Source organism: Calidris pugnax, unplaced genomic scaffold, assembly GCF_001431845.1.
Source record: "Calidris pugnax isolate Ruff unplaced genomic scaffold, ASM143184v1 scaffold118, whole genome shotgun sequence".
Taxonomy (NCBI): Eukaryota; Metazoa; Chordata; class Aves; order Charadriiformes; family Scolopacidae; genus Calidris; species Calidris pugnax.
The window spans coordinates 1,225,780-1,249,914 of NW_015090855.1; the positions used below are offsets into that span (position 1 = coordinate 1,225,780).

Here is a 24,135-nt window from a genome sequence, read left to right on the forward strand (position 1 = left end):
TCTACAACGTTGGAGCAAGAGTGTTTCAGTTCTCCAAAGCCACAGTTAGGGCCAAGTCTTCAAAAGCGGTCAGTGTTTTTGAGCTCATGCTCAAAGCCCTTCAAAGTCTGAATGTGCCTGAAAGTATGTCTTGGTACCTGGGGGTGGAGGTGCACAAAGGACTCTGGTACTGCTCATATTAGATTTCTTTGTGTTAATTAAAAGATAACAGACATCATCTCTTAACAGCGTTATTGTCACCTGAAATACAAGTTTGTGGAGCTCAGTTACCAAGAGATTAAAGCAAGACCAGCCTAATTAAATGTCTCCCCTATTTAAATTAGTTTCCAAGAGATTGTATGGAAATGTATACCACTGGTGACTTAAGACCTATATACTGCATCCCTTTGATGTGCACTTTGCAGCTAACTTCACCTGAATGTTGAAATTGGGGCATGTGCTGTTTAACTAGAATAGGACTGTGTTGCTCTGTCTGCATACCATAATATGAAAAAAAGAGGAAAACAGCAGGACAAATCTGCATTTAAAGGTTGTAATCTGGAGAGACTCCATATTTTCGTAGAAAAACAGCACAGAAAATTTTCAAGCAAGTATTTTGTGCTACTTTGGTCATGCAGCACTTTTGTATGCTCTATCCTACTCTTCTAAAATACCCCTCATCACAACACTTCAAGGTCATCTGCCAAGTGTGATGAAGAAATATGGTGCATCACTATAGAGAGACATTCTTGCCAAATGAGCTGGAAAGAACAAATCCCACAACAAATCCTCAATCATCTCTTTTCTTTATGACAAAAGTCTCATTAGAAAGGATGACCTATTGTCTGGAGCCCCTCACTCTGTCTGTTACCTGTGCCCCATTCTAGAAGAGCACTGCTCGACTATCGCCTGTATTGCTGATGTCTCATATGGAAAGCTGTATTTATTGACCACTACAGGTTTTCTAACACACGTACTACAAAGGAATATACACCTGATACAGTCCGAAATGAAGATGTTACAGAGAAATCAAGTAACTGCAGGCATAAACACATTCAGGATCCCCAACAGTCCTGTTTCCATGACATAAGTTTGCAAACTCATTAATCCCAAAAGTCATTAAACATTTTGAGGATTTGATAGGTATGGTACAGGAAAGTATTTGAACATAATGTGATGAGCTGTAGTTTTCCACCCTCACTTCCAGGTCATTACTGAAATCTGACATCTCTTTATGGCACGGAGCACTCACCATGATGAATGATTCCATTTTCCAACAGTGCCTGTCCCAGGTTGACCCCTTCCTCTGGTTTGCTTATCTCCCCAATCTCTGTGAGCCACGATACAAACTCACTGCAAAGGGAAGCAGAACAGAAACAATCAGCTTTTTCGCTCTGAATAAAGCAGACACATACCTCTGCAAGTCATCCACCAGCCACAGGAGACCTTCTCCTTAAAGCAAGTGTGAAAACTGTTCTAAGTGATGATTCTTCTACTAGGTGGCTTGATTTCCTACATTTCTGGAGAAGATCCAGATCTCCTATCTATGACTTTTCTCATCATTCCCCTTAGTTCATTGTAATTAGCATTTACAGAAAAGGAAAGAAGAACTGGCTGAAAAATGGTGGGAATCTTTATTTTATTGAGCAATCCAGACATCCAAGGTGGGAAAGGAAAGTGAGATTAACTGATGACCTTAAAAACAACAAGTTGGACAGTAGAGAAAACAGCTACTTCTATCCAAGCTATCCCTCCAAGCCGTGTTCATGGTCTGACTTAGTTACATACGCTCGTCTTCCATCACTGGGTCTGATTTCTGCCCTCCCCCAGTGGTGTAATTGCATTGACTTTAATGGAACCACAGTAGGACTTAGGACAGAAGATCGGCCAGATTAGGACCAAGCTGGCCAGCCTGCTGCCAAAGATTCCCTTTCCTCTTCTAGGCAGGTGGATTCCATCCTTTCGTAACAGATTATAGTCATCAAAAAATGTTTCATTGTCATAAAAGCCAAAAAAACCCCCTTCCGACAGCAACAGCCATGTAGCCAGAAGTTCATACCCATTATACATCTATTTCTGGCTGCCTGCTTTCCTCCAACTGGTAAAATGGAGGCAAAGATAACTTGGGCACCAATATTTTTCACTTGCACCCCCAGGGCTTTATAGTCTTCCTTAATTCTGCCCAGCTTCTGGCTTGCAGTGTCATTCATGCCCACATGAAAGAGTAACAGCAGAGAGTAGTCCATGTCCTTGGCAAGTTGTGGCACCCTCTCAGCAATGTCTTGGATCTTAGCTCCCAGAAGGCAGCATAAATCTTGTGACTCCCTGTCAGGTCAGCAGATGGGTGCCTCGGCGCCCTTTAAGAAAGTCACCCACTACTAGTACTCATCGTTTCTTTTTGCGGTACCCACTGTGTGCTGCTGATAGTTTCCCCTTGCAGATCTTTCCCGTGGGTGTCTGTAGCTGTTAAAGCTTCGTATCTGTTTACGGTGATGATGCTGCAGGGCGGAGACTGAAGCAGAGTTCTGCTTTTGTAGGTCACCAGGGTCCAAGGTGCCTTATTCTCACTGGTGTCTGCTACAGGAACATGGTTATGGAACCACCTGTCTATCTCTGGCTTGGCTCCTCTAAGACTGCACAGACTTTTAACTGTTTCCTGGACATTGCAAGCCTTATGAATACAGCACTACCAAAGCCTTAGGGGCCTCATTTGTTTGTCAGGTTAATTAGCGATTGTACTAGAAATGTGTTAAATTCATAGAGAAGAACAAAAGGAAGCTATGAAAGTAAAGCGACATATGGGAAATCTGAGTTCAATAAACCACTTGGGTGCTTGCCAGTGTACAGAGGGTTGCTGCTTATCAAAACCAGTATCCGTGCCTCCACTTGTGGGCTCTAAATGAAGTATTTTTAGTCTCTTCATGTTTATCAGAGCTGACTCATCTAAGCTGTAGGTAGTATTTGCATTTTGCCTTTAGAATAACAACAACAACTTCAATACTGAAAACTTTGGTTTGCTGAGGGACTACTCTGTAGCTGCCACAGTGTAGAAAAAAGAATAGAATCTATTCAACTATGCCAGGGGAATCCCATGGAAACCAGCACAGTTTTGTAAAACTCCTAAAATCAGAGCACTGTAGTGATGAGTCACTCTCTATCTTCTAAGGAAAGCTCATTCTCAATTTCCCAATGATTCTGAACTCTTTCTAGAAGTATTTAAAAGATGAAACAGAAAATAAACTGCTGAGGGGGAAGTAAGAATGATCCTCCATACCCATTACTGAGAATACAAGACACACTGTGAGTGGCCCATGACTGAATCATGTTAAGTACCCAGGGTAGATGCCCAGATGTTATACATTTTTCTGTCAAGTGCAACCGGTCTATGGCAGTTTACAGCACTTAAACAGTTGCCCAAAACTTCAATGGGACACTGCTACCCTGTTAGCTTTCCTGCTTCCTTTATTTGGAATGTGTCCCTGGAGTTTATTTGGATTTTAAATGTAAGGCAGTCTATAAAGTTCAAAATTGAGAGCTGAAAAAGGAAAACAACTGAGCAGTACTTTCACAGCCCTGAAGTTTCAGAACTATGGGATGGTTCTCTTAAGAGATACTGTAAGACTTCAGTGTCATTTGATTTATAACCAAAATCAGTAATCATTAGTTCTGAAGGCTTTATAAGTACTGAAAAGTGCATGACAGAAATATCCCAAGAAGTTTTTCAGGCATATGCTGACTGTTGCTTAAAAAGCATCAACTCAAAAAGTGGATGGCAAAGATTGCTTTGTTTCCTCATCTTGTCCTAAGCAGTTCTTCAATATAACTGAGAGTATCCCCACTCCCCAGCGCTGCCATGCTCAGTTCTCATCTGGCATGCAAGTCAGGACACCAGCTCCCAAGTACACCTGTGAAATTAAGGGCTTTAAAACAGCTGGGTTTCTACTCAAGAAATACACAGGAAAATTCAACCCATCCAGGTTTGTGCAATCTGATCAGGTATGTTTGGAACCTCCTGAGGTTAACAGATCCTCCCTATTACAAGCTCAATGCAGTACAAGGTTTTGCAATCAATTAAGTGCAGTGCTGAAAAGAAGCACGGCAAGCATATCATTTACATATATTGGCACCAACACACATCTTTCCCTTTCACATGCCTAAATGCCAGTACACCTCAGGAGTGGTTAAGAAAATGGATTTGCACTCAAGCAAGTCAGTTGTTGAAGTTAAGTTCAATAAACAGCCTTATAAATAAATGCATGTGATATTTCTGCAGATACCAGGATTAGTTTATGTTCTTTTTTCTGCAACTACATTTTATCTCTTGGATTATTAGACACTAACTGATATCTAAAGGCCAAGAGAAAAATTATTAGTGTTACTCTCAGCTGCACGTAGCAGAAAACCCCTAAGTACATCTCAGCACAGTTATTAGTGACCCCCTTAGGCAGGAGTATCTGAAAAAATGATTAGGTCGCAGCCAATACGCATCGTTCAGGGGAAGCCCCAGGAATGATATGAAAAGTCTGCAAGTCTCGACGGAATTGTACTGATTGAGTTGCACTCAACTGAGTTGTCCAGGACTGTACCAATAAATGACTGTCAGAAATATATCAGCAGAGTTATTTTCTATGGGGAAGACTGAAACATTAGCAGAAATAACGCTTTTGTCAGTAATTTGGACAGCTGTAGGCATCTCAGTCTTGACTCAGTTACCCATTGGCAAAGTTAGGTCAGGTCCTCACTACTGGAGTGTCAGGTGGCTGTCAAGCAAACTGAGGGCAATAAGCAGGACAGACTGTGGAGCATGTAAGAAAACAGAGCTTTTAAAAGAAAAAGGAGTAGCAGGAAATCCCAGGTAGGACCTGACACTAAGCAAAATATCAAGGAATCCGTAACAGTCTTATATATAGCAGCACTGGAAGAATGTAAGTTTCTGATCTGGAACTTCATGTCGCATGGAAAATAGGAAATACTGTATCATGCCTCCAAAATCAGAGCTTAAGGATTTCAATTTGAATCCAGCAACATCAACTGCGGAGTGGAGATGTAAGAAGAAGAAAAAAGCAGTGAAATCTCCATTAAAAAAAAGAATTTTCTAAATAGCTGAAATATCGCCAGCCTATGCTACCAGATTGCCCTCTGTCAGGCAGAAAGACAATGCATCGTTTCCACACGCTGTACGCAGGGAATGCTGCCCACAAACTGCCATTACAGAGACCAGGGGCAGGGAAGGGAAATGAATGGATAATCTGCCTCTCAGAACTTTTTTTCCTCCCACAGCTGATCATTTCAATCATAAACAGCTGAGGCAGAAAAGTCTTCTCAGGTCAACCCTGTGTGCCATGAGGGACATTTCCCTACAACACCCCACTGCTGCCATACCTAATCTCTGATCTGATTCGTCTATGGAGTCTCTCCTTTACTGCCTCATACACGTCACTCTTAAGAATTATTTTGTAATATCTAGCCTGAGTGAAAGAGTTTTTTTCCATCCAATAAAGCCCTACACTTCTAAGATAAAAATTTCATTTGTGTCTGTTACACTGGCAAATGGGAAACTTCAAAATTTAACTCTGAGACCTGAACAGTTCTGCTGGATTTAAACATCACCTGGTAAGCATTTGCTTGTACACAAAAGAGGATACAGCTTAGGCCACCAACAGCCCCGAGCTTGCGGGACTTAAGGTATTTTTTCTTAATTTCTTTTGCCCGTGTGAAACAGCTGTTATGAGTTACCGTACAACAGAATGAACTGTCACTCTACAGGCTGTGTATGGCGTGAAATAGAAATCAATGATTAATTTTAATAAATCACAACTGTAATGGAGGTTATGGCCTTTTCAATTTAGCTGCATCAAAGCACATCTGATCCGACCTCACGATGCCATCCCCAGAAAGTCCCCATTAAAAGTCCATTCTTTTAATGAAAGGGCCTTTTCAATTCAAATGCCACTTACTTGCCAAGAAAGCACTTGGGAACAGTACTTAATTTTCTCCTCCTGTCTTTGATAAGGTTCACTTTCTTGCTCATCATCATTTGGTAGAGCTTCTCTCCTTTCTCTGCAATCATGACGTAGGCATCTCTCTCCATTCCTAATTTCAAACCTGGAATACAGAATAGAAATTCCTTCAGAGAAAGTGTTTCCTCAAAGACAAAATCTGAGCCCAAACAGACAAAGCAGTAGAAACACAAAAATTAACTGACTTGTGTTCCGAATAAGGTGGAAATTGTGTCATTCATTTATCTGAGTACAAAACTGTCATTATAAACTTATGGTTACATCATTTCAAGCAAAGTAGAATGGTTTACAGAACATGGAGAAGTTCCAAACAAAGGAAGATAAAACATATACCTTCTGAAACTGATTTGCTGTTGCAATTTCACTTTTGACCCTGAAGTAACTGCCAGCATAAGACTTGTTCAAGGCAGCTAAATGCTTGACAGAGCAGATGACTTTTTGACCGTTTTATTACTTTTAGCCAAAAATACAAAACTGCTGAAATCAAATTCACATCCTAAGTAAACCAAAATTTGACAGAAACAGTATTTTCTCATCCTTTCTTAATTAGCCTATTTACTAATGCCCCTAGGTTAAAAATACAGTTTGACAAACACATTATCCAGTCAATGAAAGAAATAGTGAATGATTTAAGGAATGACAGATAATTGGATATAGAGAAAATGACATATCCACTTTGTATGAGTTTCCATACAGCTCATGTTAACTTGAAAACTGCTACAGTCAAGAGGATGATCTCCAAAAGCAATAGATATCTACGTTACAACTATTGTCATGACTGGCATTTTCTGGTATTCTTCCCTTTAGATTGCAAATTCCTTTAGGAGGGCAGCAAATGAGAAAAGCTGGTTTGCTGCTATAGATGTTTTATCTCTTTTAGCCCAAACAAATTGTTTTATGTTCCGGCTCTGTTATTCTAGAACTTGCAAATCTAGGTAACTCTGAAATTCAAAACAGGGGCACAGATTTTAGACATCTCTAAGATTAGCTTGAAAACAGGCAGCCTGCATTGGTCATGGACTTATGTGCCTAATTTTTACAGAAATTGGCATTAGGCAGAATTTAAGTGATCAGTGTAATGCTAGAAAATGAAAACTGTACATTTTTGGGGAAGAGCAGTTCACCTTAACTGGACATAAATCCTGTTGCTTTATGGTAAGGTACTGAAATGAATTAATAGTGTTCTATGTCATCAGAGCTGCTTTCTAGCTTTTTGAAAACACTTAATGCATTAGCTTTAGAGCCTTGAAATGCAGAAATTAGACTTGTACAATATTTTGTCTTACAAATACAGTATTTCTTTCATGTGTCCAATATCTGGCTAAAGGTTCTGGCTCTGTGAATCCCCTAGCTTATTGTCGTTATTCCTCCATCCTCTTCTTCCCCCAGTACTGTGATCCAATTCAATGCAAATGCTGACACGTGTAGCTGAAGCGAATTTGCAACATGAATTTATGATAAAAAACAGCCTGTGTAATTGTATAAATGTTTCATGCTGGTCTTACATCACTGAATTCCCCAGGCTCTGATGTAAATGGCAGTCTGGAATGCACATTCTACTGAACTCATCCTACAGAATTGGGAATCTCACCAAGCTTTCTAATCCAAACACTGCTATCTCTGTGACTTTGCAAGCACTCTCATCCAAAGGAGGTTTTCCAATATGGCCTGGAATGTCTGCCAGGATATTTATGCTTATCCCGAGTGCCTGTCATCAGCTGCCACATCATAAAACTAGATGACAAAAAGCATCAGAAAAAATCCACTTTCATAAGCTAATGCTGCATGGAAAACTTTGAGAAACTTTCTATTAAGGAATAGTTATTTTCCGCTCCAAATATTTATTTCAGTTACCTTCCCATATTCTCAAGCTCCCTGTTTTTATATGGTCTGTTTTTCTAGTCCTGTCTTTTTACTTCTTATTGAACCTTCTCTCTCCTCACACATTTTACCTCATGCACAGGAAATTCCACAGAGCACTAGTGACCTCACAAAGTGAAAACTCACTAAGAAATGGAGACTCACTGGATCTTTTAGAGATATGATTTAGCACCCTGAGGGTATAAGCCAAGAAATGTCTTTTATTGAAAAAATAGATTGTGTGGAATATTAGGATCCTTACAGTACAGTGCGATGCAGAACTGACCAATGAGCACAGATCACTAGCTAAGAATGGTAAAACACTTCCTTTTAATTAAAAAAAAAATAGATCAGAACTGATTGTCTCTGTTGTCTTCAGGTAGTTCTTTTGAATTTACAACATGCCTGATCTACATTTTGAAAGTAGTATCCTTGCTACCATCAAAAGGTATATTGGGGTTCATGTATGATAAGGTATGTTAGAAATGTTTTATATTCTATGCTAACAGAAAACTGCATTGCATTGTGTTTAGTACATTAGATGCAAAGTATCGTAATATTAAAACTAAGGTTTGGATTTCAAAGGACATTAAAGGATTTAGATTCTTTGCTTTCATTCAACTTCAGTGAAATCTCTGTAACTTTCCTAAAATCCTTTTAAAGTCTAAAGCATTATTGCTTAGCAAGTACAAGTTCTGAAAACACAGTACTGAAAAAGGGTTTCAGAGACCTCTTTCAATATTAGCATAATGAGCAATTACATCTTTAATTTACCAAAGGAGTTGTGTGTGCAGAGAGGGGAACCACTTCTAAAAGTCAGGCACAGAATGTTTTAAAGTAAGTGTCATTTCCTCTAGCAATGAGCTATTTTTTTTCCCACTGAGCAGAGAGGGAAGCAGGTTCACTTGCGGAAGATAGTTCTGACTTTTAAAGGAACTCAGAACTTTTATCACCCACCCTGATGCATGGCTTTGTGAGCTTGCTTCGATTGTACAACACCATTTCAAGACAAGCTTAGTTTTTGTTCCATTCCACAAGAACAGGTAGAAGTGACAAGCATCTGCATACCTTTGTCACTGTTCTCAGTCCAAGCATAGTATTTCTAGAGTTTTTCTCCATGAACTGTTCTGTTTCTTTTATCTTATTTACAAATAGAACACCAAAAATGAAACCGATTAAATCTAATTTTTTCACAGTAATTCAATGCAAAGAAACTGACTCTGGCAAATAAAAATATTTGACGAATGTACTGAACACAAGTCCATAAAAACCCCAAGGCACACATTCAGAAATTTTTGTTTTCAATGACTTGGTTTTCTTTGCCATTAAGGATAGATTTTAACTCTGCCTATGAAGGAAAAACTGCAACCTTTTTTTTTTTCCTCTCAGATACTTATACATGCATATACATTTCTCCTTTGTACATAAGTTCACTCAGTACATTAGAAAATACATTATCCACTTACTCTCTCTCTGCTCCCTTTCCTTGATTATAGCATCCAGCCATTTCTGTTTGTCCTCTGCAGTCTTGGCCATACAGACAAACCATTTGTTTTTGGCTGTGTTGTGTATCTTCCAGCCATTTGTCACAGTGTAGCCGTTGCTGTGGTAATCTGCTGTAAAAATGCAAAGCACAATGCACGCAGTGAATACAGAGCCTGCTACTTCAATCAAATCAGTGTGGGACACCTCAATTAAAATTTTCTGTCTTGAAGAGCTTGATTTTCAAGGTGTTCCTCATGCATCAGTCTTAGTGACTGTCCATGTTACAGGTTGTTACTTACCACTCTGGAAGTACAAATATTAGTAGAAGTATCCATGGCTGGGCTGTTCAACTGACTGAATGTTTCAGTCCTAGAAGTGACACTTTATAATTTCACCTCAGAGAAAGGACTAAAATATTTTAAATACAATGACATCGGCGAAAAAGTCTATGATATTTGTTAAGGTTATTTGTTCTGAACTTTCTGGGGACACACTAACTTCTTGCACTATAAGGATCCTTGTCCACAGGACATGGGAACTCTTTAAATGTCAACTGTTAAAAGGACCTAACATTAAGTCCTGAATTATTACAACGGGAGCAGGGGCTGATGTGGCCTTGTGGATGAAATCAGAAACCATTCAGTCTTCCTGCCTGTGTCAGAACACAAGAATTGTAATACAGCTGCATTCCCATAGTTCGTTCATGGCCACATTCCATGCTACTGATTTGATGCTAAGACTAATATTTGGTAGTATTCTACATGAGAAGAAGATCCAGAAGTTCTGTTATTATAGCTGTAATGGCTTAAGATGTAAGAAAAGAAAGGATGGAAAGAAGATAAAGTATCTTTTACTAAATTAACTTGGATTAGGAAAAAAAATAGACAAGCTTCGTGGTACACAAACTCTTCCTAAGGTCATTTCAGAATAAAGGGCTAGTGCCTGAAAGCATGTCCAGTCTTTCAACTATATAAGTTGGTCTAATAATGAAGGCATCTGAGGTTTTACAGCTTGCTTAAGATTTCATTAAAGGAGATGGATGAGTACTTTTGTACCTACTTCCAACTTGCTGCGTTGTTAAAAAACAGTATTTAATCTCTTACCTGTTCCATCTTCCACATTCTCCACCTCCATGACTTCTGTATTTATTCGGCCCCTGAAGATATACAGGGACCCATTGATTGACTTTGTCCGTTTAGATGCTTTTTTCCCAGTAACTCTGCAATTGGGATTTAGACTGTTAGCAACACATAAGCAAATAGTGTAACATATATACACATACACTGAGATATGACTATTAAAAAAGGATTCCAATATAGGGTTTTGTGGTATTTGACTATGTCTCTGATTTTAAATATTTGGAATACTCCATCAGCTCACAAAAATAAGCATACAACAGTGTCAGTACAGCGATAAAGAGCTTATTTTACAAGATTATGTGAAGACTGGGATGCCTTCAAGATTTACATTCTTGATGACTAACTGATTGAAATGGCAGTACAAATGAACTGCACATGGCTTTGGGATGAAAACTGCAATATCATCTGACCGGAAGTTACATTTGCCTCTTTGTTTGCCTAAAGCTTTGATAAATTTGCCGTATGTGTACCAAGTTTCAAATGTGAAATGAAACATGGAAAGATTCTAGTGTCACATGGTATGTCATGTGTGTGTTAAATGTCACTGTATGCTGCGTTTCTGAAGGTGCTGCTGTGGCTATTTTGCACCAAAGTTTACATCCTTATCCATAAGCTTTACAGTGTCTCTGTTGGAGTGTCATATAAAAAAATTCAGGAAAGTACTTTTCATTGATAGTTATTTTCTGATTTTTATGTCTAGAATAGGTTTAAAACTATCCAACTGACACCTGCTGAGCTTTAATATCTAAGAACAACCCTGCTATGTGAACCAAAACACAACTGGTCAAATGCTCATCATTTGAGATGGCAGGTGTCCAAACTCCGTACAGTGAAGGGATTGCTGTGGCAACTTGCCAGGAGCTCATAACATTCAAGAAATATTGCAATAAAAAACAGCTGGGGAGAAAATTTCTGTCAAAGTGAAATATCCATGATAAACTAGGGTGAGAAGAGAATCACCAAGTTTTTCTGAACGATTTTTCCTCTTACAACTAGTTTCAGTGACAAATATACCTTTAGTGATGACTGTATACTTACATCCAGTCAGACTGACAGGGACTGAGACCTTGGAGCTATTAGATCATTTCCTAAAGACGACTGCTGGAGTGAAAAGAAAAGCTGTCCTGGCAGCCTTAGTGAAACCCTTTAAATACTCATCCCATTTCCCCACATGAAACATACTGTTCCTGACATCAGGATTCAATCTGAACAGCAGTCTATGATCCTGCTGAAAACACAAAACAATACTCAGCCCTGCAAATCTATGTCATCAGTTTGTCAGATGTCCCTAAGCTTCTGCAAAAGATGAGACTGCAGTCTTAGACCCAAAATCACAGGTCTAATTCTGATTCTGAACACATCTTAAATTGGTCTCAACAACGCTACTCCTAATTCATGCTATTGTGAAAAGATACGGTGCTGAAATTCAAATGGCTGCGCTGTTGACTACTGATCAGAGATCAAGGTCTGAATCCCAATTGGACTTTTCAATCAGGAAGAACTCGAGTGATTTCTACAAGATAAGCCTAGCAAAAGTAAGATGAGAAGTCATTACATTTCAAATTAGGAACAGACACAGGAAGTTTTTTGGTGGGTTTTTTTTTTGGTTTGTTTCAAAATCTGTGTCCTACTAACATGTCAGTTGTTTGTCAAGCAGCTGGCCAAGTGATCACACCAGCACAACTGGATAGACATTCATTTCCATCCTGGACTAATTATAAATAGCAGTTAGACAGGAGAAATATCCAAAACTGAAGTCACTCGGTGATCCCTAAATATATCTTTTACATTAGGCAATTCCCAGCAGACTTAATAAAATATTCTACTTTTTAATGGAAATCAGACTCTGGACATTCCATCAGTTTGAGTTACATTATTAGATAAAGATAAACAATATTGATCCGTTGGGAAAATCAAAGTGTCACAGCAGCCTCCTCCAAAATCAAGCCAAACTACAGAGTGGCTCACTAACGTCTCCTTTACAAAAACAGAGAGTTGTTTAAAAGGCAGTAGAACATTTTGTTTTCTAAATCTTAGTATTCTGGGAAAAATGCCTGGACAGTGCGGGAGGGCCGCACTAGACTAGAAACAGGATTAGAAAACCAGTTTCTAAGTACTCTAAAGTAGTAAAAGATTAGATATCTTTTTTTTTTTTAAAAAAAAAAAAAAAAAAAAGGGAATTGTTTTCTCTTAAAAGACACATAAATTTCTGAACTCTGCTATGTATGGAAGTTTGGGATACACTGGGAAAGTGTCAGAATGAAACGTTTAATATTTCTTGCTTCATTTCAGCAGACTAAGATGCTTCCATTAGATAACATGAAAAGCCATATAAGATTGAATTGTGTAATGTTTTTTCCAATTTAATTTAAATGCTTATATTACATTCTAGTAATTTCTAATGCAGATTTCACCTAATAATTTGTATTTGTAATTTCAGCATTATCCACACAAAAAGTCTGATCATTACTTAAACTACTTTTTCCCAGCTTAATGGTTCCAACATTTCCATTGAACAAAAAACTGGAAAATAAAATGAAATTTTGAGATATCAGAATTTTCTTTGGAGAGAACACTCTGGTTTTTGAGAATTTCTAATTGGGTTGACCATTATACTTGGCCATCACCAGTAAAGAAGAGTAACTTGAAGAAGGGGGAGGAAATTACAGGTAAGGGAGGAGGTGGAGAATCTGGAGCGTAAAGAAGGCACTGTAAATTCAGAAAAGACCAAAGCATGAGAATGAGACTGGAGCTGTGAAGGTAAAAAGCTTAAAAACTGCAATACAGTACAGTTGCTGCAGAAGCAAATTGCCTTCCACGCTGCAAATGCTATTTTAATGATAAGCAGTAGGTGTTAATAATCCTTGAGTTTTATAAGGTGGAATGATCAAGAATTGTTACTAGGATAAGAAAGGAATACAGTGCACAGATCACACAGGCTACACATGCTGAACAGCAGCTTGCTAATCTTCATCTCTTCTTCACTCTTCTGTGCCCTGGATCTACTTAATATTTTCTTAGTCTTCCACTTTCCCCTTTCTTGGCTTTATATCATTTTTCACGTCACCCTCTTCTGCTTGGAATAACCTCCCAATGAAAGTTGGCAAGGCCTCCTTCCTCACATCACTCCTGGAGACCCATCTGCTCTGGGAAGGTTTCCAGCTGTAAGAACTCACTCTGTGTTTTTTCTGCACTGTATCAAATTCTGTCCTTGGATTGCCCACTTCTCAGGGTGGGGACCCCATTACTGTCTGGCATATTTGTCCTACCCTGTAGTGACCTCTTTCTCATATAGTCTAAATAATAGCAATAGTCAAGAACAGAGGAAAGTCACACCTGTGACTAAGCCGTACAGAGCAAGGGGGAATACAGTGCGTGAGCAATAGTTAATCATGCTTTGTACTAACAAAACTTCTCAGTGGTCCCAGTGGAAGATGTCCCTGCCCAGAGCAGGAGGGTTGGAAGTAGGTGAACGTTAAGGTCCCTTCCAATCTAAACCATTCTACAATTCTATGATTATAAAACTGTAAAGACAGAGGGACTTACCTGGATTTCCTCTTGCAATAGACCAGTAGATTATCAAATAGGAAGAACATTCTCTCCTGGATGTTTCCTGCTGAGATTTTTAACAAAGTCCCTTGGAGCAAGAGCTGTGTGCAGATATCTGTGAGATTTGATCCCTGAAACACAGAAAAGAGGTATTCTTTATTTTCAATTTTTTGTGTGTACGCGCGATGAAGGATTTTTGCTAAAATTTTACTGTTATTTTATCTGCTTGTCATTAAATTGTGAAATAGCTGATGCACTCATAAGGAGAAAGTCCTCATTTTCTTAACATGGCTAAACACATCCTGTTTTTTCTGGAGTACAAATATTTTTTTGGAGTCCTCATACACTACCATAAATCTTCCCTGTTAAACTCCAGAAGAGTTTTTCCTGAAGACATCTCTCACTCTCAAAGCAGCTGTGAGTCTCTCAAAACCATTAGTCTTCCTTTCATACCCTGAGCTATCATTGCAAATATCACAAGTGATGACTTCAGGTATGTTTTATAAAATAATAATGGTATTTCCCTAATATTGTAGCACTGATACTGACATGCATCACTATTAACCATCTCTCTGCAAAATCACCTCAGTGGTGGTATGTCTCCAACTCTTTTGTTAAAGTACATGCAGGGGCTCTCCTTTCTAGAGTTCTAGTAAACACATGCATGTTAGAAACAGTCCAACTGTTTTGTTAAAGTACATGCAGGTGCTCTCCTTTCTAGGGTTCTAGTAAACACATGCATGTTAGAAACAGCCATGAGGTTGGGTGCTGGACACTGTGTTGGCTGCTATCTGCAAGCCATTATACGCACTAAACAGCCACAGAGATAACTCAGCTTGGTGCTCAAAACACTTTAGCCTGTGAGGATGCCCAGAAGCTGAAAACCACATTAGACCACTCTAAACCACTCCCCAAAGTGTTACTCAGATTATTCCTAGGAAATGTGATCATACAGTCCTTTAAATGCAGCCCTTTAGGAAGAAAGCGGTTGGGCCCAAATGAAAAATAAATATAGGACTATCCCAGGTTGATCTCAGGACAGGCGAACTCCAAGTGTCCCCACATTCTGAATGCACACAGCTGGGACTCTGTTCCTTAACTGCTCCATCGACCAAACAAGATGGTTTGGCTAAATCTCAGGTACTAGTCTTAAATTCCTTGATCTAGTATTACTTTCAAGGTAATACTATGGTATACAAAACCATTCTATCAATAAAGGTCCCTTAGAAGCTGAAAACCACATTAGACCACTCTAAACCACTCCCCAAAGTGTTACTCAGATTATTCCTAGGAAATGTGATCATACAGTCCTTTAAATGCAGCCCTTTAGGAAGAAAGCGGTTGGGCCCAAATGAAAAATAAATATAGGACTATCCCAGGTTGATCTCAGGACAGGCGAACTCCAAGTGTCCCCACATTCTGAATGCACACAGCTGGGACTCTGTTCCTTAACTGCTCCATCGACCAAACAAGATGGTTTGGCTAAATCTCAGGTACTAGTCTTAAATTCCTTGATCTAGTATTACTTTCAAGGTAATACTATGGTATACAAAACCATTCTATCAATAAAGGTCCCTTTCCAGAAAAACATCCTGAGGCCTTGTAAATATTTACCACCCAGTTCTGGATCACTTATTAGTTTTTGCATTTCTCTTTCAGTTGAAAGGAAGAACTATTTCCTTCCATGGTCAGCATGCAGATAAAGAAGTAAATTAGACTATATGACCCACTGTCTTGAGTCTAACTGGAAAAGAGAACTGACTTTGGATTGCAAGACGTTCATTATCAACAAAATTGCTTGATATCCAAAGTTCCATTAACCCTTTATTTACAAATAATAGAAAAAAAATTCACCTACTGAAAGAAACTGAAGACATCTCTATGCATGGGTATGAAATCCAGCTGAATCTAGAAAGTCACCCCAGGAGGATTTGTTTGAATGATTTAAGACATTATGAGTGATTGGCTCTCTGTCTTGTTTTGGGGTTGGTGGTTTGGTTTTTCTTAGGAAGGTACAGTCTGCTGCCATCCAGCTATTCAGGGGAAATCACGGAATTGAAATCAGCCATTCTAAATGCAATGCAGCCACTCTGAAGGTGTGAATGAAGCTCTGATTACACCATTTTCTAAATCAAACCTTGCCAGCAGCACTGTCCACGTCTTGCTTTTAGTTAAGAAGGAAGCAGCTATTCTTTAAAGGCTGCCAAGTATGCAACATCCGTTTGTGTGTTCCACATATGTGTTTCTATATATTCTGGATAGAATGATGCAGGAACTACCTAGATGCAATAGTTACATCTGCTGCCCTGATACATTTTTATTTTCTTAATCATTCTACAGGAAGAGTTAATACATGTTCAGAAATGAGCACTTGTTTTGAAAATGACCTGTTGACCATTACTGTCTCCGGGAGAAATCACTGTACCTCAGATGAGGTACACAGGTGCCTCACTGTACCTCACTGTACTGACAAAGGACTATTAGCACATACACAAATAGGAACAGAAACAGACTGACTTTACAACATAAAAGCATGCTCCTCGTGTGGTTTACCCAAGGATTCAGAGCGCTTCAACATCAAGTACTTAATTTTCCAAGAAATACCCAAAGACAGCAAAAACAATGAGCCCAGTGACATCAATAATTGGAGTCCATCTTTTACCAATGCAGGAATCACTGGGTAAAATTATCTGGCCTATTTTGTGCAGGAAGTGAAAGCAAATGATTGCAACGGTTGCTTCTCGCCCTAAAATCTAAGAACCTTTATTTTTCCATCAGACCCATCATGATGGTATCTAAACACTGTTGCTGCATTTCCTGTTTGCTGTTGACCTAGCTACTTCCCATTTATTCTGATTTGAGAGGTTTTTAAATAGTAAAAAACAGAGTAAGAAGACTTATTTGATGTTTTCAGAGACAACACAGGATTTCTCACCTTTCTAAGTGGAACTAAGCTGCAGGGGGTGGAGGGTGGGAAAGAAAAAGAAAACATCATAGCTAGCGGAATGGCAAATTACAGCCAATTATAAAATGATTGATCTGCCTAAGCACTAACACATATATTACAACTCATGCTGTTCTGTGATGAGGGTTTTGCTTCTCTATGCATTTCAGACTGGGAGAATTCGGGGATATGTAACAACTGTTCAGTAAAAATAAATCACAAGGACTCATGAGGAAGAGCTCTCCTCAGAAAAAAATCAATATACAATTAACAGAAACAGCATATTAACTTGTTCTTCACTAAGCAAACAAAAACATTGTATACAAGAGTTGGTCATCTCTACTTCCTTTCCCCCTTTTGTAAACTAATCTTTGTTTCCCAGAAGGATTAACCAAAATCAATTTGACCTGCCTGAGACTAATCCATAACATACATCTGCAAGGATTCTGTGCATTCCAAAAGAATGAATCTGAGCAGAGTTCATTTTGATCAACAGACCCCTGATTAAGCTGCAGGCCTTCAGCGGCTTCCCAGATTTGGCCTAGTTTAACGTGTCCCCTCATTATAATCTGTCTCAGAAAGAGACTGACAGGATGATGCCAGTGTATGACACTGAGAGTTGTATTAGACGCAGATTGACGGGTGGAGATGTTGAAGAAAAAATGCTGAAGCGAGGAAAATGCTCTAAAAACCAACTACTGCTCTTAGTGAAGCTATAGATGACTCTCAAGTGCAAGAAGAGGAGACACTGCAGAAGCAAAAGGATGTTATATTGTTCTTCATGTTGGACATACTGAGGGTGGCACTGATGGCAATAGGATGAAGATCAGGCCAGGGATGGTCCATTGGGACAGTTGGAAGGAAGTGCAAAGTGATAGAAACTGGTGAAACTGCTGGTTTGGTTAAACAGAAATATTAGACAAGGTAGATCCTGTTCCAAATTATATGAAAAAATTCATGTCAAACTTCATGCTGCTTGCAAACTCCCCAGATGCAGGCTACATCCCTTATAATCATAAAATAGTTGGTCATAAGTCAGCTGATCTTTACTTCTTTTTGGCAATTTAGGTGCCTTGGATTAAAACAGCTGGAAGCTGTAGGCCTTGTCAAATTAGTATATATGGTAATATAACCCTATATACAGGGCACCAGTGTTTCAGTATCCTTATCTATGCTAATGGAAAAGGGAAATTTTCTATTTCATAGGAGAAATTGCTATGAGATAAGCTAAAAATAGGCATAAATTTGCTTTATAGACTTCCTCCTACGGCCAGCTCTGTGGCTTATAGCACTACATTGTTAAACTAAAAAACTATTTAACTCAGCAACTGCCGCTTTCCATAGATAGAAGTCAGGAGCCCTTTTTAAGAATAAACTGTGAAACACACCTTAAAGGACTGAAAACAAACATAGCACTTTGCTCTGCAGCCATAACTTACAAGACCCAAAGCACTGTAATGATAATTGTCAATCAGTTTCAGACTCCTTTATAAGTACGGAAGAAAAAAAATACAACATCATGTTGAGCATTGTCCTGTATCTGTGATGCGTAAAGCTAGTTTTTTTTCCTTTTAATATGCTGCCAGAATACTTTAGAATTATTCCACAGCTTACTGGGAGGGAAAAACACTTCCTTTTTGAAATTTTGAGCTGAGTAACCTAGGTGACTTTGTTACAAAACAGTGTAGATAAACAAATCTGAAAGGGTTTTCAGCCCTAGAATGTTGTTGTAGATAAGTTAAACGCCAAAAAAAAACCCATTAAGTTTGGATACCACTTCATTTATGGCATCATAGACACTTTAACAGTCATACTTCAGTCTCCAGAGTTCAACCCAGGCCTCTTGCCTAGATCACCCATGAGTTGCATTGAACCTGAAATGGTTTTAAACACTTCTAGAAGTCTTGCTATATAGAACATTATATGACTTTGTTTGCTGAGCTTGCTATCCAAAAAATACACAGCTGGATATCTGGGTTGTTCTCACATCTTTAGCTGGATGCCAAGAACATCCTTCAGGGAAAAAATGAGCAAGGTTTAAAACATACACGAAAGATAAAAAACAACTCAAAAGAGAGTCATGGAGAGTACCCAAGAGTCTGAACATGAGGAAGTTTACATGACCTCTAACAAAATGTCCTCAGCTAAGAAATCCTCAGCTGGCAATGATCAGCCTCGACATTTTAAATGTCAGTCTCAACGCCGACGCCAATCTCTCCATGAGACCATTTAACACCACTGACTCCCTATGGTGCATGTCCCAGAGGCTTCAAACTACACTGATTCAAGGGCCCCAACTAAAGTCATCACAGGATAAGCTGCCAACCCTTTGCACATTCTCCTGACTTCCCAGTATTTCTACTGAGTGGCTCTTTTTCCAGATTTCCTCTTCCCCCAAGCTTCACATTCTATTTTTCTCTCTCTCTTATTTTTCTCTTCTGCTTCTCTTAACTGCTTCTACCTACACAGATCCACCTACTGATAAACACATCACTAGAAACACATCCATGAGTAACTTATCTGAAGCAAACACAAATTTACCAGTTGCTTTCTAATCTAATGCTTGCTAATCTAACCTTTATCTTTTATATAGGAAATCTGTATGAAGCTAAGTGAGCTAACTTTCAAATCTCCTGGAAAAACTAAAGGCTTGTAGGAATGGAAAGAGAAGCTACTGTTACTTGGAATAGTCCTGATTTCACCTTCTGGACTTCTTTTTCAAATGAGATCTGCCCATTTGAAATTTCAGTCCATTCTAGCTCCAACACCTTCCTTTCTTTCATAGACCATTTGTTCTGCTACAATTTAGCAGCAGCCTGCACACCCAAAATAAACACTAAATTCTAAACCCCTCAGAGTGATGCCACCCACACCTTCAAGAGCATTCACACATCACGTAAGAAACAGAAATCCCTGTACATAGTATGAGTCACTAAACTTCAGCCCATTAATCTGTGTAGCAAACTGCCTCCAGGGAGCTCACTAATCCCACATCATACCTCCCATCCTTCAATGTGGGACTGCAACTGTTCAAGGGCTTCCAGTTTCTCCATCTGTCTCTTGGTCTCATTGATATTTGTGCAGACTGTCTTCATTGCCTGCAATGCATTCTGGACAGCTGGGTGATCAGGATGCTTAGAGGGAGTCCTCTTAGCTAATTCCTTTAAGAAAAAGAAAAGAAAACATGCAATGTAAACTTTGGCTCATGGAAAGGCGCAAGCATTAGTGTGCAATCTCACAGCAAAACACCAGAACCACTGCAAAACTAAAGAGAAGTTGTGGGCATATTACTGTTCTCTGTTGTTCTCTGCTCTTCATCTGTGCAGGGCTGCCTCTTTACATGAATGTTGCTTGCCACTTTATATGAATGCTAAATACACGTTAAATATGTTAAGTATGTCAAACTAAGAGAGCTCAAGCCAAATACGTATTGCTGTGTCACATATGTTGCTTCTAGCGTGAACCAAGGCCAAATAAATTAAAAGATTACATAAAAAACACACTGTCTACTTCAAATACATGTGATGGGCTGTTGACCTAGCCATGGCCTACATGCTATACCAGGCCCAGTGACGTGCATCCAGTAATTCGGCGGTGCTGGATCGGGCCCCTTTGATCAGGTAAAAGTTTTGCCCATAACAGGCCTTACCATGAACCACCAGAGCTATGGAAGCAAGGTTTTTCAGGAACTACAGTCTTACAGGAATAATGCTAGGCTGTATACCCCACCCACAGCACTTACAGAAGGTGCAGATTAATCCCAACCCACCTCAAGCTTTAGGGCCTACGTTGTTTAGATCTATAACCAGCCGAGAAATGCAATCAAAATACAAAACAGATTTACCTAAGAGTAGAACTGCCCTACGTCTCTCCACTGACCAGGGGTTTCCAGTGACCAAAGATGAATTGCCATGAGATACTTCTCTTAATTCAGATCCCTCAGTGTATGGGGTGTCCATGCCCAGGCGCTGGCAGAGGGGCCTGCAGGGGCCTCTGTGAGGAGACGTGAGGGGCTGCCCTGTGCCGGTTCCGGCCGGCTCCCTGAGGGACCCACAGCAGGACCCCACTGACCCCACCAGAAAAGCTGGTGGCACCTCTGTGAAAATGTGTTTAAGAAAGAGCAACACACAGCAGGGCAGAGAGGGAAAACATGTGAGAAGCACCCCTTGTGTGAGCACCAAGGCCTGAGAGGAAGGCGGGAAGGAGGTGCTCCAGGCGCCAGAGCAAGAGATTTTCCTTCAGTCCCTGGACAGACCAGGCATCTCCTGCAGCCCATGGAGAAGGACATGACAGAACAGATATCCACACTGCAGCCCATGGAGAACCCCACACCACAGTTGGGATATTCCCTGAAGGAGCTATGGCCATAGAGATGAACAACATGTCCGCTCTGAAGGAGTCCCTGAGAGTGTCTGCCCCACTTGATTCAGTGCACAACAGCCCAGTCAAACACTGCCCACTTAAAATCAGCAGTGGGAATACTTGGGACCTGACAATATTACCCAGTTTGGCAAAAGGGATAACCACTGTCAACTCACAATTAATAATTTTTTAAACCAGTAGTATTTTATAGTCAACCACAATTGGATGAAAATATATTAAAGAAACCTTAACTAAGGCTGGTAATTTCATCTTGATACATAATATGGTGTTTTAAGACCCACATTTTTAGATTGCTTGGAATATTTAACTTTCTCACTATGTTCTGTTTTGCCTCAACATGTTATTTGCTTGTTTTAAAGTCCTGTGTCTAAATGGCAAACTGCTGCTGAATTGCATTTTGCATGAGGCACAAGAATGAGTTTGAATAGAGCCAGAGAGCCTGCACAACACTGTGGTCTGAACACAGCCCAACTACTTCAATCCATAGCTCCCAGAGCTAAGGGCAAAGACTGCCTGTTACAGTTGTTATTCATCTAAAATAAATGGCTGCAATCCCCAAATGCCTGTCATGGGCTCCAACTAGGCTTAATCTGTGGTCTGATTTGCCTTTCGCCTCTCCACATCAGCAAGTGTCTCTTCGCCACACAAAATTTTGCCATTTTAGCATTATTTTAAAGATCTTTGTGCCATGCTGTCTTGTTTGGTGCTAACATACTCTGATTTCAGGTGAGATCCTGAGTATTACTGGGACTTGACTTGCCTGAGTTTGTTGCACAACTTGTAATATGAGCACTGCTCCTAAACTGACTTATGTCCACACACAACCTCTAGATCAAATTAACTGGTACTTCTAGGCTCAAGTTACGTGGCCTGTCAGAGAGTGGAGGGGTGTGGGCTGAAGTTCAAGTTCTGCTGAAGCTTGCAGTAACCATAATAGCTGCTAATCCAGACACTCTCAGCTGCTAAATCGAGGAACTTTCTCTGTCCTGGTGTTGATTCATAGACCTGCTCTACAAAGTTCTTTAGACAGAGCTCACCTTTAGCATGTGAAAGGTTTGCACATACCTAGCTGTACTTTTCTGCTACCAGAAATAACTGTATAACAAATAATTAGACTCAGGTATCAGCAAAATTGGGAGGCATATTTGAAAGGAGGAAGCTAGAGTTTAAAGTAGTACAGGTTTGTTACTGCCTTTGCAGAGACCTTCTCAATGTTTCCACTCTGCTTTCTTACTCTGGTTGGAACAAGACTTAATTCACTAGCACTAGTAAACTATCTTGAGACCCACTGTTACAGAAGTGCAAAGTGTTTTAATTATTCATTTATTTATCAACTTCTTGGTTTGCAGAACCTTTTAAAGTGAAATCTGCGTCTAGAGATTAAATTGCTTGGCCACTGAGACTCCTTTAAGTAATGCAAGAGACATGTCTCATGAGAATCAAAATATGGCAATGGGAGGTGTTCTCATTCCCACATAGACAGATCCTGGAGACAGAAATGCCCAAATGAATGGACGGGAAATGTTGGATGTTTGTCCAATGAAATATAACCATTCAATTCTTTGCATAAATTTGGTATTTTGAGAATTTACTCATAGCTACAATTTCTCTTTTCAGAAAACTATAAATGGAAATTGACAATGGCTCTTGTCAGATGGATGACAGAGGAGATGGATAATATGCTGACAGCTGGGAATCCCATTAAGAGAGAGGAGTTAATGATCTTAAACTCTTGGATGGTTTACAGAGTAACACATGCACGGGAAAAAGAGGCTGGCTGCTACAAATGGCAGTTGATATCACAAATGAAATTCCCTGTGAAAGTTTTTACCCCACTTTTGCTGAAGATAAGGCCAAGGAAAATAAGTGTTCAAAAAGAAGCAGCAGGAGAGAAGCATCGCACCTTGGTGACACCACCTCTGCTCCATGCTTCCAAAACAGAACGCAGAATTTTTGCTACACGATTCTGATTAAAAATCAATTAAGTTCTGCAGCTCAGGTGTCACCCACACTGCTTTGGAAACAGATATGTATACACTAGCACTGTGTAAACATCCCTTTCTGAAATATCACCAAGACACAGAGGAAGAACTCTTCATTCACAGCAGTCCTCTGCTGCAATAAACACAGCGTCTTCCCAACAGCCTACAGTTCTGCCCAAGGAGTAGGAGAGGAGGCTGGAAAAGGCAGGCAGGGTGCTGGCTGGGGCAGCTGGTTGCCTCAACAGCATCAGCAGCGTAGACGGTCAGAGAACTTGTCCCACCACTGCCTAGTCTTAAGCCACCTGAAGAAGAGCTGTGCTGCTCTGACACTGCCATTCCCCAAAAGAGCAGAGCCTAGCACTTCTGAAATCCAGCCATGGAGCTCTGGATGCTTATTTATTTTAGTGACAGATTTATGATGTGTAAACTCTGAGAGCATTTGACAATGATTTGAAAGGCAGCTGAGAGACAGACCAGATGGCAAGCCTCGGGTATGGCTGTCTTGTCCTCCATAAAGCGCATATATGCCGCTGTCTGGAATTACTATCTTATATATTGCAACTAGTGCACTAATAGGGCCAGGAAGTGAAGTTGCTGCCCCTTGCAGAAAACTATTCCTTGCAAAGAGTTTCTTAAACTAATTCATAAAACATCAACTTTCTAGCTACAGACCTGTTAATCTTTCAGACTAACCAGCAGTGGAGAACAGAAAAGCTGGTATTTTTCACAGCCTTTGTCATCTTCACAATTATTCTCTGACTTTTCTCTCTTCTTTTTTTTTTTTTTTTTTTTTT

The 24,135-nt window shown here is 39.7% G+C and overlaps 1 protein-coding gene across 1 annotated transcript in view; it reads right to left on the reverse strand.

The window, feature by feature from the left end:
• PREX1 (phosphatidylinositol-3,4,5-trisphosphate-dependent Rac exchange factor 1) overlaps positions 1 to 24,135 on the reverse strand; it is a 104,536-nt gene that overhangs the window by 49,383 nt on the left and 31,018 nt on the right. Inside the window, exons 7-12 of the mRNA XM_014943651.1 lie at positions 19,976 to 20,137; positions 14,030 to 14,163; positions 10,448 to 10,563; positions 9,326 to 9,475; positions 5,937 to 6,084; positions 1,232 to 1,332 (exon numbers count right to left, since the gene is read on the reverse strand). Of these exons, the coding sequence (XP_014799137.1) occupies positions 1,232 to 1,332; positions 5,937 to 6,084; positions 9,326 to 9,475; positions 10,448 to 10,563; positions 14,030 to 14,163; positions 19,976 to 20,137 (811 nt within the window). The remainder of the gene's footprint in view (positions 1 to 1,231; positions 1,333 to 5,936; positions 6,085 to 9,325; positions 9,476 to 10,447; positions 10,564 to 14,029; positions 14,164 to 19,975; positions 20,138 to 24,135) is intronic.